At 35.6% G+C, this 12349-nt stretch overlaps 2 protein-coding genes across 5 annotated transcripts in view; both read left to right on the top strand.

The window, feature by feature from the left end:
- Window positions 1–1507: 1507 nt before the first annotated feature.
- On the top strand, window positions 1508–10913 carry LOC137392074 (ER membrane protein complex subunit 10-like). Its single transcript, XM_068078693.1, has 7 exons — window positions 1508–1605; window positions 1917–1971; window positions 2136–2297; window positions 4478–4543; window positions 6118–6293; window positions 8106–8202; window positions 10622–10913. Exons 2-7 carry the CDS (start codon window positions 1933–1935, stop codon window positions 10688–10690), a joined length of 609 nt encoding a protein of 202 aa, XP_067934794.1. The 5' UTR covers window positions 1508–1605; window positions 1917–1932; the 3' UTR covers window positions 10691–10913.
- Window positions 10914–11042: 129 nt separating this feature from the next.
- LOC137392073 (retinal-binding protein-like) overlaps window positions 11043–12349 on the top strand; it is a 38665-nt gene continuing 37358 nt past the window's right edge. For all 4 annotated transcript variants that reach the window (XM_068078690.1, XM_068078692.1, XM_068078689.1 and 1 more), the window contains exon 1: window positions 11043–12106. The gene's annotated coding sequence lies outside the window, so the exon portion shown is untranslated. The remainder of the gene's footprint in view (window positions 12107–12349) is intronic.

Here is a 12349-nt window from a genome sequence, read left to right as displayed (position 1 = left end):
CTTTGAATTTTATTTCAGCATCAGGAAAATAAAGACTGCATTGATACTATTTATACTTGAACATTTCTATTGATATGATAATTGTAAATTGATCAGTATATTTTTCTTTCATTGGGAGGACAGGGTAGATTCACTTCAAATAATAAAAACTGATATATTGAAATCATTGTGAAAACTAAGGATTTAAAATTTATATGCCTTTTCAAACACGGTGCTTAATTTTCATAAATTATAAGGTTAAATAAAATTTTGATGTCATGCAATTATGTTCTTACAATGATATACGTAATCATCACATCCACTCTCAAAAAATGTTTTAGACATTTTCGTTACACAATACAACACCTCTAAATATTTTTAACTGATTGTAAAGTGTTTGCAGATTGAAGTTTTATATTTCTAGGTCTTAACAATAAAGGAGTGCTATACCAGCTAACAGTTAAGTGGTGTAATATTAATATTCCCGACAGGTTAAAATGATTAACAATAGCCAGGCTTGATGAATGTGTCAAGATTGTCTAGGTTTGTCTTCAGGAGAAACTTGATACTTTAACTAATCAATAGTCATCATGATCAATTAATTCCCCTCCGACCAAGTGCCCACAGTACTAACTTTAACTCTGAATTACACGATTCGCCCAATGTAGCATTCTAAACTAGTACACCGTAAAAGCTTTGATTCCTATGTTCAAAAACTAAAAATAACTTATTTATTAAATTACAAGTACGTTTCAAGTTAATAAATAATAAAGCAGCTAGCTGGTTTATTTGACCAGACGAGTCAGTCGAGAAGTCACCTACATTGAGTAAATAGTGAAAAGCCTGTTATCGCCTTTTAGGCCTAATGACCATAAGAGCGTTTTCACATAGCATTAGGATGTCACTAATTAAATCGATAAAGTATTAGCTAACAAACGATGAATATTATTATAATAATCTATAAAAAGCTAAAATGTAATAACAACAATGGTGATGAAAAAATGCTATTGGCCTATGATCAGATATGACTATTTATCTCCTACAGAAAAATATTGAAACAAAGTCTTTAATCTACTACTACATATGAAAACTTCGTTTAATTCTCTAACGAAGGTGTTTAATAGGTTCGAGTTGATAGTTTACAAGGTTATATTATTATAAAAAAAAATCGCAAGCTGTTGTAACACGAGGGTGCCTTCCCATATATAGCCTAATGAATGGATTAGAAATGAAATCATCTTTAGTAGTGACGTAGGGTGCGACTACGAAAACTTAGTAAGAAAACCACAAGCGTTATAATAAAGCTATAGTAGGTTCGATCCGAAAACGAGTAAATCGATCGGGTGTCAGTCCGAGTGAGCAATATATACAAATAGCTTAGGATCGTAAAATAACATAAATTATTTTTGATTCTACCTTAGACGTAGGGATATACTCTATATGAAATATGAGAATTAATCCGGAAAGAAAATCGCTCAATAAAAATAAAATTCATTTGTGGCCGGTGACAGCGAGTTGAAGTCTTCTTTGAACACTCTTTCTGTTTCTGCTAAATGCGAAATTTTCATTTGGAAATTATAGTAAAAAAATAGAGCTGCCGTCCACAAATTGACGGCTGTGGTTTACGTATGACTTATTTGTTATTATGAGTTTTTCTACTACACTTGTTAAAGCAAGTTTTGTCAAATTAGGACGTATAGTTGTGAAAAACATGTTGTAAAATATGACTATTGATTACCACAATAAAGATTGCTCATATGTATAGAAATATATATATAGTTGAGAGTTCCATTTAGCATAGAACCCTTTTGATTGGCTGATTTCCCTTACACTAAACATTTTGTTTAGTGTTGTGGAAATTTTTTGTTACCAAAAGATTGTCGTAATTTTCAATTGAGTACAAATGTTCAATGTAAGCCATTTTTTCATTTTTGTAGAGGTGGTTTCTAGAAGATGCAAGCTTTTCTTTATATAACAATCGTGGTTTTGGTGGTAAGCTTTGTTCGAATGTTTGGTCTCAGAGTCTGTCCATAAATCACTCATGTCAAGTTTGTTGGTTGTTGTGTGTTGCATGTATGCAGTTTAAAAGTAGCAAATTTGTTATACCAAAGTTGTATATAATATGAAAAGACTGATGATTTCAACTATCATTGCAGCTGGCCGATTTTGGAGCGGGTTCCGAATACACAGTAGAACACAAGTTTTCAGGAGAAACAGATTTCACTACAAGAGGCTCTATAAAATGTAGTCCATCGACTAAGCTCCAGTGTTTCATCGACAACAATGAAGATCTTGTGGACACGCTGTCAACTCTTCCCGTGCGGTTTAGTAAGATCTGCTTGTTCAATAATGGTTTTACTGTTGTATAAAGTAACTGTTACAGCCTAGTAAGATATAATAGCTCAATCAGGTATTGCTAGTATGTGGAGTATTGTAGCTACATGGAGTGCTCTAGCTGTGTTGTTTCCATGAGAATATTTGATTACAGATAACTTGATTACAACAACAGCCATGTAACTGTATAAGCTGAAAAATCGCTGCTATGAAGTCATGTATTTGCTCTCCGCAATGCCCCAGAGCAAATTGCTTCTTACTTCAATTTTTCACTAGTAGTACCACACCTGTTTTCATAAGCAAATTTAGAGGGTGGGGGTGCAATGTTTCAAAGATTCAAATAATATAACAAACAAGTGCAAGTAGAGCAGAAGCTAACTATCGTTATAACAATCAGTTGTAAATATTAACTACCAATTAGTACAATGACAAATACACAATGACATTAGTGTATATCTAATACCGTAATCTTTCAAGTGGTTTCTTAATATTTAGTGGCATTTTTTCAGCTAACTGTTGTTGCAGGTTTATCTGGTGATTTTATTTCACTTACATTCAATGTGGTACTATAATTGCAGCTGGTTTGGGCTTCATGTGATGTGTCTAAAAATGACCAAAGAGAGCGTCTTAAAAATTGATTGTTGTTAGTCTATTTGACAACTGTTGCAGGTATCAACATTACAGACTTCTGCATTGGATTTGATGTTATCTATAGGTGCAGTTTGTTGACAATATTCTTCCTTCAGTTATTGTTCATTCTGCTGGATAACTGTACCTACAGTTAACTTATGATAAACTATAATTATGACTATGATCTCTTTCCACTTACCATTAAGTGGTCAGAATCTGACAGGCTGTCTTGTCATAAGAATCATTCCTCACTTTTAATTTTGATGTGCAGATGGCTTATTACGCTTGTCTATCTTTTTTTCTATATCTTGTAAGTTTTAAAAAACGATTGCGGTATTGCACTGACGGTCCTGCATCATGGTTGAGATCTTGTCAAATTTTTGCGGGAAATATGAGTTCTCTCAAGGAGCTTACTAAGCTTATAGAGCAAATGAAAGCAGCTTTGATGACCATGTGTTTTATTGTTGATGGGGCTTGTTTTGTTTGACTGTAGAATCTGTTGTGGGATACACAAGTTGGAGGAGATTTAGTTCTTTTTTTACCCTTTCAAGTTGTGGTCATTGTTTGTTGATTCTACTTGTTTGTTTACACCCTTCTGACTGTATAACAATCTGCCTTCTGACTGTATAACAATCTGCCTTCTGACTGTATAACAATCTGTCTTCTGACTGTATAACAATCTGCCTTCTGACTGTATAACAATCTGCCTTCTGACTGTATAACAATCTGTCTTCTGACTGTATAACAATCTGCCTTCTGACTGTATAACAATCTGCCTTCTGACTGTATGACAATCTGCCTTCTGACTGTATAACAATCTGCCTTCTGACTGTATAACAATCACACTATTCTTATCTGGCTCTGATTTAAACCTGAAGTGACCATGCAGCATTGTTTAACATTATCCGAGCAATAATAGAACTCAACTATGCAAAGTAAAACTGCATACGAATATATCGATTTAAAAAACATCGATTTACAAACAAAAAGTACCTCGTATATTGAAAATGATTTCGTGTGCAGTGTAAAATATTTTTTCAAATTTGATATGTTGCTTGTCAAAAAGTTCTGATGAGGTTGTCATAAGTTGAAGTTTGCATGTACCTTTGAGGCTCAAGCTGTCCCTGATATTTGCTATCTCTAAAGTCTAAACTATAGATTGCATTTGTTTACAGATAATTGTCGCTATAATGTTTTCATTTTCTAACTTCTTTTGGTTTGAAGAAAGCTCAATACTCTAATCTGATAGCACAGTGCAAGCAAGCGCTCAATGCCCCGAGCCGATAGTTTGGTCAGGCTTTGGTTATTCAAGATCACAGCTTTGCTTCATCCCTTACCACTTGGAAGATACATTTTGGTTTTCTCAGATTTTTCATCTCTCACACTGCCAGTCTCTACGCTACAATCAATAGCACAGCATAAAAAAGCTTGTATGATTTCGGTAGAGACCATTCAACAAAATAGATGTTTCACGAGATCTTTCATGCCAGTGCTATTTACAGTTCTGGTTCATGCATGGGAATGCCTTTTGTAGGGAGAAGGCTTCTACTACCTTCGGGTCTGTGACAAAGGCAGATGTGTCCAATCTTTTATTAAACAGGTTAGTATATACATATCTGTAAGAGGTAAATAGTTAAGTCTCTGTCGATGTGTTGTGTGTCATTATATGGTATTTAAATACATTCTTAAAGAACTTGCATAAAATATTAGTAGATCTTATCAGAAAGTATCGATATTTTCTATCATTTGCGATTGTGTTTGATGTGATCTTACTGTCAGGATGTTCTGCGATTAAAATCGTCAAAACCTGATTGCAGTTGAAACGTTCAGATCACTCGAAAGTGTGATTATCGTGTCTACAGTTGCAGAGACAGAATAAAGACCTATAACGCTGCAATTTTAACGCGATAGCCTATATCAGCCATAGTAACAATAATAGCTAGAGATGTCATTTCACACGAATTTTTTTTCGGAGCGTTTTAACCATTTCAACAAAAGTGATCTCTAATATATGATTTAACAAGTTCAGTATATGCTGCCGTGTTGTTTTTGTCATAGTCATCAGCACTCGGTCCTTGCAGTAGTATTGCTTGGTGAATTGCCTTATCTTTTGTGTACAGAAACCTTAGAAATTTTGTCTCTCACAGTTGGTATTTATTTGGATCTCCATGCTCACCAAGCATGGGTTTCATGCTTGGTAAGAGCGATCTTCAGAAGATTGCTCTTACCAAGCATGAAACTAATAGTGTAACCTTGATCTGGGTCAATAGTGAGATGTGTTGTGTGCCATAACGACAATTAAATACACTATTAACAGCGGAATTCAAGGAACCGATAGAGAACTTAACAGTTTATTATTTTACAACTCGGAAGGCAGTACCGAAAGATGTGTTACATGTAGAGCTACTACGGGAACAAAATAAATAGTGAGAATAGAAATAATATGGGAAAAAACAAGCTATCAAATATTTTTGTCTGTTATCTCTCTAATGTGTGTGGTGGAGCAACTCCCACTTGTTAGAATTGTCAGTCTGGATGTTCGATTGTTTTAAAATATCAACAGTCTCTGCATTTGATGAAGTCGTTGATGGGATAGACAACTTTCTATAGTTATGTCCCATTTCTTCTTGGAACGATGTTTAATCGTATGGCATCTTCACGCATGAACATCAGCATATGGCAAACGCAGGGTTTATCTTTACTGCTGTTTAGCTTGACTATTAGCTGTTACCTAAAAAACTATATGCAATTGCCACACCCGTTCTATATCCAGTATTTGTGTAGAACCCCGTATAAGATAGCCTAATGTTAGTGGAGAAACAAATTCAACTTTTGAAATATTTGTTGTCTAATTTGATTTATCTAAGTGCGCAGTACTAAGGAAGTTAGGTTTATATTGCTGTCTTTAGATATGTTACGAGTTATGTTATGCATACCTACTGCTACACATCCAAAGTCAGCAAAGTTTATTATTTCTCAGTTTTAAATTTTTATGTTATAAAATTTACATAAATATTAAAAAGTAATGTATACAAAACATATTTTTTGGAATTATCGGCACATACTCTCGCGTGATGAACGGACTAAGGAATATAAATCTTAATTTAGTTTTAACTTTAATCAGACTGAGAAGCTTATTCCCTCATGTCACATTTCCTTTAACATCTATTTTAGTGTTTGCTAGTGGAAAGCAAACTCCAGGAAATAATAGAGCTATCCGTGTCTGCTAGTCACAGAATAGTGGGGGTGTCCATCTTGACACCTCTCGCATATTGCAACGGAACTCAGGCAATGGTTAACCGTAAAATGCATACAACGTTAACAGTTGTAGAGCCTGCAACACCACCCGAGTAAGTTTATCATACTAGGATAGAATCAACTCAGTGAATTCAAATTAAAAATTTGGCGTCAGCTGTAGGATAGGCTTCTCCAGTTGTAGCTGGCTGGTCTGTAAATATATTAACTGTCCTATAAGTGTGTCAGTCTTTATACATGCATTACATGCTCTTTATCAGCTGGTGTGGTTGTTTTCAATAAAACATACGTTCCATAATCATTTCTATTTTTAGCAACCATTACAGTAATAGGAGCATCTAATTTTGTAGATCTCTATTGTGCCAAGGTCTCATTCTGTTACTCTTTTCACTACAGACCTGTCATTCTGTTGCTCTTTTCACTACAGACCTGTCATTCTGTTGTTCTTTTCACTACAGACCTGTCATTCTGTTGCTCTTTTCATTATGAACCTGTCATTCTGTTGCTCTTTTCATTATGAATCTGACATTTATTCTCTTCACTACCGACCTGTCATTTCTTGGTATTTTCGCTACAGACCTATCATATATTCTCTTCACTACAGACCTGCCATTTATTCTCTTCACCACAGACCTATTATTTATTCTCTTCACCACAGACCTGCCACTTATTCTTTTCACCACAGACCTGTAGAGGTGGAACGAGACAGGTTTTAAAGTTCGAGACGAGACTCGAGACACTGTCTTGTAAAAATTCAAGACACGAGACAGTAAAATAATGAGCATTTGGTGATGATTTCACAACACAAGGATTAGCGTACTTGATATATAAAATTGCTAAACCTCTTTTTAAATTAAATTTTCACCTGGTGTAATCAATTTAAATATAACATTTTAATAGCTATATGCATGTGTTTTTTGTAAACAAAAGTGACACAAACAGCTCTAAAATAGCGAAGTTATATATTTCTAAGAGTTGCTTGATTGATAATAATTATTATAAACATATGGCTTTGTACATGTATATTTTTACCATCTATTGAATAGGTCTTACTTTTTAATGTAATAAAATGTGTAATGAAACCGATAGCTGTCGATCTACAAAGAAGTGCTGCAACTAAAAGAACACATGATAACACTTTCATTCTTATTGTTGCATTTATGTTAAGTTTTGTTTGTGTATTAACTGTAGTATGTGAATTATATTTAAATTGTACTCATGAAATTATATGAATTACTGTATATATTCTTATATTTAACTAACGAAAATGTTGTTGTTACCCGAACACGGACTATGGTCGATTCGGCCTTTAATCCATTTCTCTGTGTCCGGGCGAGTTTTACTCGCAATTGGTTGAATATAAAAGAGGCCCGAATTTTATGAAGGGCAGTTGGTGTATGAACACGATACGATAAAATACAGACATCTTCCCGCAACAGTCTTATTTTATTAAATCGGATTATCCAGAGGGTAATCAGATACGACTCGGTATCTGTTTTAAGAACACCAAACCGGACTACATTACGTATATTAACAGGGCCGTTGTCCAGACTACATGATTAGACTCGGTGGCCAACATAATCAATAACGACAAGTAGTAATGGACCGGGTATAACTTTAAAGGCAGTCGCCCGCAATACATTACAATTTATAGAGTTGTTGTTGTTACCGCAGGAAGCCATGTTTTAACAGCCGTGCGCAGGCGTTTTAGTTTTATTTCCTGTCTCGAGTTTGGCAATAATTAGGACGAGACCGATACAAGGCAGGTCGAGACTCGAGATGTCTCATGTCTCGTTCCACCTCTACAGACCTGTCATTTATTCTCTTCACCACAGACCTGTTATTCTCTTCACCACAGACCTGTCATTCTGTTGCTCTCTTGACTGCAGGCCTGTCATATTTTTTAGGCCGGAAACATCTCTTTATATCAAGAGAGTCGAAGCTGAGAAGAGAAAGAAAAAGGAAGGTGACGGAGAGGATAATAGGTCATTCCTTGCCAAATATGTAAGCATGCTATAGCACTGGCATTATTTAATCAGTCATATCTGAGTTGTGTGGCGACCTGTTTGTGCAATTGCGACCTGTTTGTGCAATTGCGTAGGTTGGAGTGGCTGCACTGAATTTGTAATAAACTGGAATGAGATCAAAAGTGGTTTAAACACAGTTTGTAATGCTGTGCTGCATAAGCGGATGCAATGTGTACTCTCCTTACATGGAGTGTGAATGTGTGCCAGCCAACAGATCTCTACTCGAACCATTAGTTAGGAAACTTGTACACGGTACAAGCCAGTCCTAATTTTTTGTGAATTATGGGAATAACACGCATGTATGCTTATAAAAGTAACATCATCAGTCTCGCAATACGCAGCATCATTATTTTTGTAATTTCTCTGGTGACTCTGAATCTTTGTTGTCAGTTTTAGTTGCAAATGATGTCATGAGAGCATCAAAAAAACTGCCTTAGGACTTATTCTGCTTTCACATAGCGCGTATCATTCACTGCACACCGATTATGATATAAGTTAGACACCGGCACTTGGTAAATGCTACCAGCAATTGATTCTCACATTGTATGCTTGTGGGTATGCACCATGTGACTCTCAGGCATTCACATGCGTGCACCATGTGTTTCTCACCTGCTCACGGGAATGCGCCACGCTGTACTCACAAAAATGTACCTTGCTACTCTCGATTTAGTTGATCTCTCGATTTGGTATCTCTGTCAGTCCATCTTAAGAAATAAGCGGGTTTAAGATGTCATTTAGAACATTGCTGGCTATTTGATCCAGCCTGCTTTCCTATAACTGCTGCACCAGTTTTGACTGTATGGAATATTGTGGAGTTTTTTTCACAATATTTTAGGGTTTCCCCTCTCAATCTCTGCTTTCAATATTAGACACAGCCTAATGTGATTATATCACCCGTGGCATGTCTGCACATTTTCTCCTCCAATTCTACCCTTTTGGTTGTAGTTCGTCTTAATTTATGTTGATTATTTTTTGTTTTATTATTAAATATATTAGTGATTTTATGTTGGAACTAATAGGTTAACATAAATGAAGTTTTTCAAAAACTTGGCAGTCAGTGCTACACTCAGTGTTAAAGTTTTTGAATTGCTCAAGTAGATGGTCAGCTACATGATGATTACAACAAGACTTTGCATTTGTCATTGACCTTTATTACGCCTCATGCACAAGTATTCTAAATGATTGTAAATATTTCTTCAAGAAAATTACTTTTTATTAAGGCAAAGTTGTCTACCCCCTACCTTCTTTGCAGCCCATAAACTTTGCATCTGTCGCCACCTCTTTTTAATGCTTTGAGCAAGGAAATGTCATATACTCTGGAATGTATGTTGTTTCGCATGAACTAAAAAATGGCAGTTTAATGAAAGTGTCACAAAAAGAGTTAAAAAAACGTCTATCTCCTTGCTGTCTTTTCAAACTGATGGTTAAGAATGATTAGGAATAATAACAATTGGCATCAAATAATAATAACACAGTCAAAGCTCGACATACAACTTTATTCTATTCTGCTATTTGCTTCCTATGCAAAATCGTCATACATATGAAGAAACTCTTTATAAGAAAATGTTGTGTTTTGGTCCACATCTCAAAGCAATTATAAATACTTCAGGTAACTACATATAACGTTGATGTAATACATTAAATAAAACTATATAGAAAAGCAAATGTAAAAGCCTAAATGTTATGTCAAAAATAAATTAATAAATAACCGAAGAAGAAGTTTACACTGTTATTTTATGTTAGAGATGAGGTAAAGCGTGGTCTATGGTTCATCTAGTTGCAACTGATTGATGTTGTTCATGAGAGGCAATGTACAAGTTGCCAAGTGTGCAGTATTTTCAAAACAAGATGGATACAAGGTAGCTTTTTAGTTATTGTACTAAAAGATATGGGTATAAGAGTTGAGAATTCTTATCGTGAACAAACAGGCTGCAACAGATGGACAATAAACAAACAGGCTGTCGCAGATAGCCAATTAACATACATGCGGCAGCAGATAGACTGTAAACAAGCATGCTGCAGTGGATAGACAGTGAAAGCGTGGCTTTTGTTAGATTGGTTGTTTTAAGGGTCACAAGTGCACACTTGTTTACGTTCTGTTCACTTCATTCTCCCCTTTATTTCTATTGAAATCATCATCAGCTCCGATTTTGCTATCACCGCTCTTTGCAGTACATTCAAAATATATGTTTTTTATAATATCTTTTGAGGGTTGCCTTTACTTTATGCTCCTGGGTACTAATAAACGGATTTTACTAGCAAGGGAAAGCAACTCCTATATATTCAGTTGACTTGTTTACTATCTTTTGACACTCAACTGGTAATTTGATATTTTATGCATATCTGCGAGCATCTAATGTTACGGTAAACATGGTGATGCATCTTGTTCATTGTAGTGGATGTACATTCTACCTGTCATGTTGCTGGTAATGCTCTCCTCGCAGGGTGAGCAGGGCGGAGAGTGAAATGGGCAACTTTGTAGAAGATGGAGCACGTGCCGCAAGGAGCAATGGATATAGTCACATACAGCCCTTCCTTATCACTTTTTTTTCTGAAATATATCAATTAATGTTTCTTTCCGCTTGCCTTTTTCATTATTACAATTGTTTTATTGTATTCTGTAATCTTCTGAGAAAGCAACTTGTTATTTCTAATGATGAATATAAATTGTTTTTGATAACGTGGAAAGTTTAGGTAGATTTGTTTTTAAGAACTATTGGAAAATTTATGGTCTAGTTTAGGTGAAGTCTTCTAGGCTTTGGAGACATGTTGAAATTTCCTGACACTAGCGTTTGTATGAATGAGCTCATTGACAATTACAAACAGATGGTCACAGCTGGTATTTTTGTTCTGCTTGGAGATATTCTAGCAGTCTGCAGACCAGAGTCCACTTAGCTTCTTCCTACTTAGTTGTTCAAATTCTAGTAATTGCTGTAAGTATGCAGCTCTGCTAGGCGGCTCCCGAGATATGTGTCAAATGCTCACTCCACCCTAACCTACTGATTCCACAACGTTTTTGTCATAACCAGGCTAACAATGGGTTTATGACAGGTGTCAACAGGTATTCAAGCGGTGATCGTCTGTCTCATGAGAATTTATAATCAATTAAACTGCTTGTAAAAACATGTGTAAGGTTGCTGTTGAAAGATGGACATTTGCTTTGCTATATTAGATTGGATTAAAACAGTATCGTGTTTGTGCTATGTCAAATGGGGTTTACTTACACGTAGCATTGCACATCTGCACCCGTCTTGTAAACTACTCCGACCTTGATAAAACTTCACAATCCTTTATAGCTACATAAAGCCTGGCTAATCTGCCTTGTCTTCTGCTCAATAGACTTAGTTGTAAAAGAATAATCAATAACGTTGCTATGAATGTAGGAAGGAATGTGTCAGCATGGTCATGAAAATTTTGCTTCTCTTAATCCTTCATAGCTGCAGTATGTTCATTTTGTAGCAGCGTTGTGCATAGAGTCATGGGGAGATAACTAATAGATACAATCATTGAGGAATGGCATGTTCAAATAGATAGCTTGTAAACTTGTCATTCATTCGCTGTTACTAAGAATAAAAAACAGCTATCATGGGCTATGGTTTCTCTGTGATGTACTTTTCTGGAGGGTAGTATGCTTAGTGGTGTTGTCTGATGGATGCTGTTGACAGCAAGAGGTGATGGTGTACTTTAATTAATTACATGAATGATGTCATGATGCTCTTGGTTGTAGTACCTCTGATTTTGCCCATTGGCTTATAGTTATAACCGACAGTGCGGGTCATGGCAAACAGAACTTAAGCCTGATGAGCGATCATGAGAGAAGCTTTGACAAAAGAGCCTTTCGGCACATTGGACTGTTAACAGACTAGATCACTCACTGTGAGGTATTGAAGTTGTGTTCAGCCTAGACCACTAAAATTGTGCAGCTAAAAGGCAGTTGCTGTCAAATACTTAACACCTGTATGGACAGTTGTAAAAATGTTGAGCATAATCAAACTGAAAGAAATACACCAAGCTTGGGTGTAAATCGTAATGCAATTAAATTTGAGCTGCATATTTTAATGCAAGGCATGGCCGCATTCCATATTACTAATCTGTCTACTAAGAGAAGTAAAACATTTTTTTCT

The sequence above is a fragment of the Watersipora subatra genome, chromosome 3 (genome assembly GCF_963576615.1).
Source record: "Watersipora subatra chromosome 3, tzWatSuba1.1, whole genome shotgun sequence".
Taxonomy (NCBI): domain Eukaryota; kingdom Metazoa; phylum Bryozoa; class Gymnolaemata; order Cheilostomatida; family Watersiporidae; genus Watersipora; species Watersipora subatra.
This window is presented reverse-complemented; position numbering and strand designations above follow the sequence as displayed.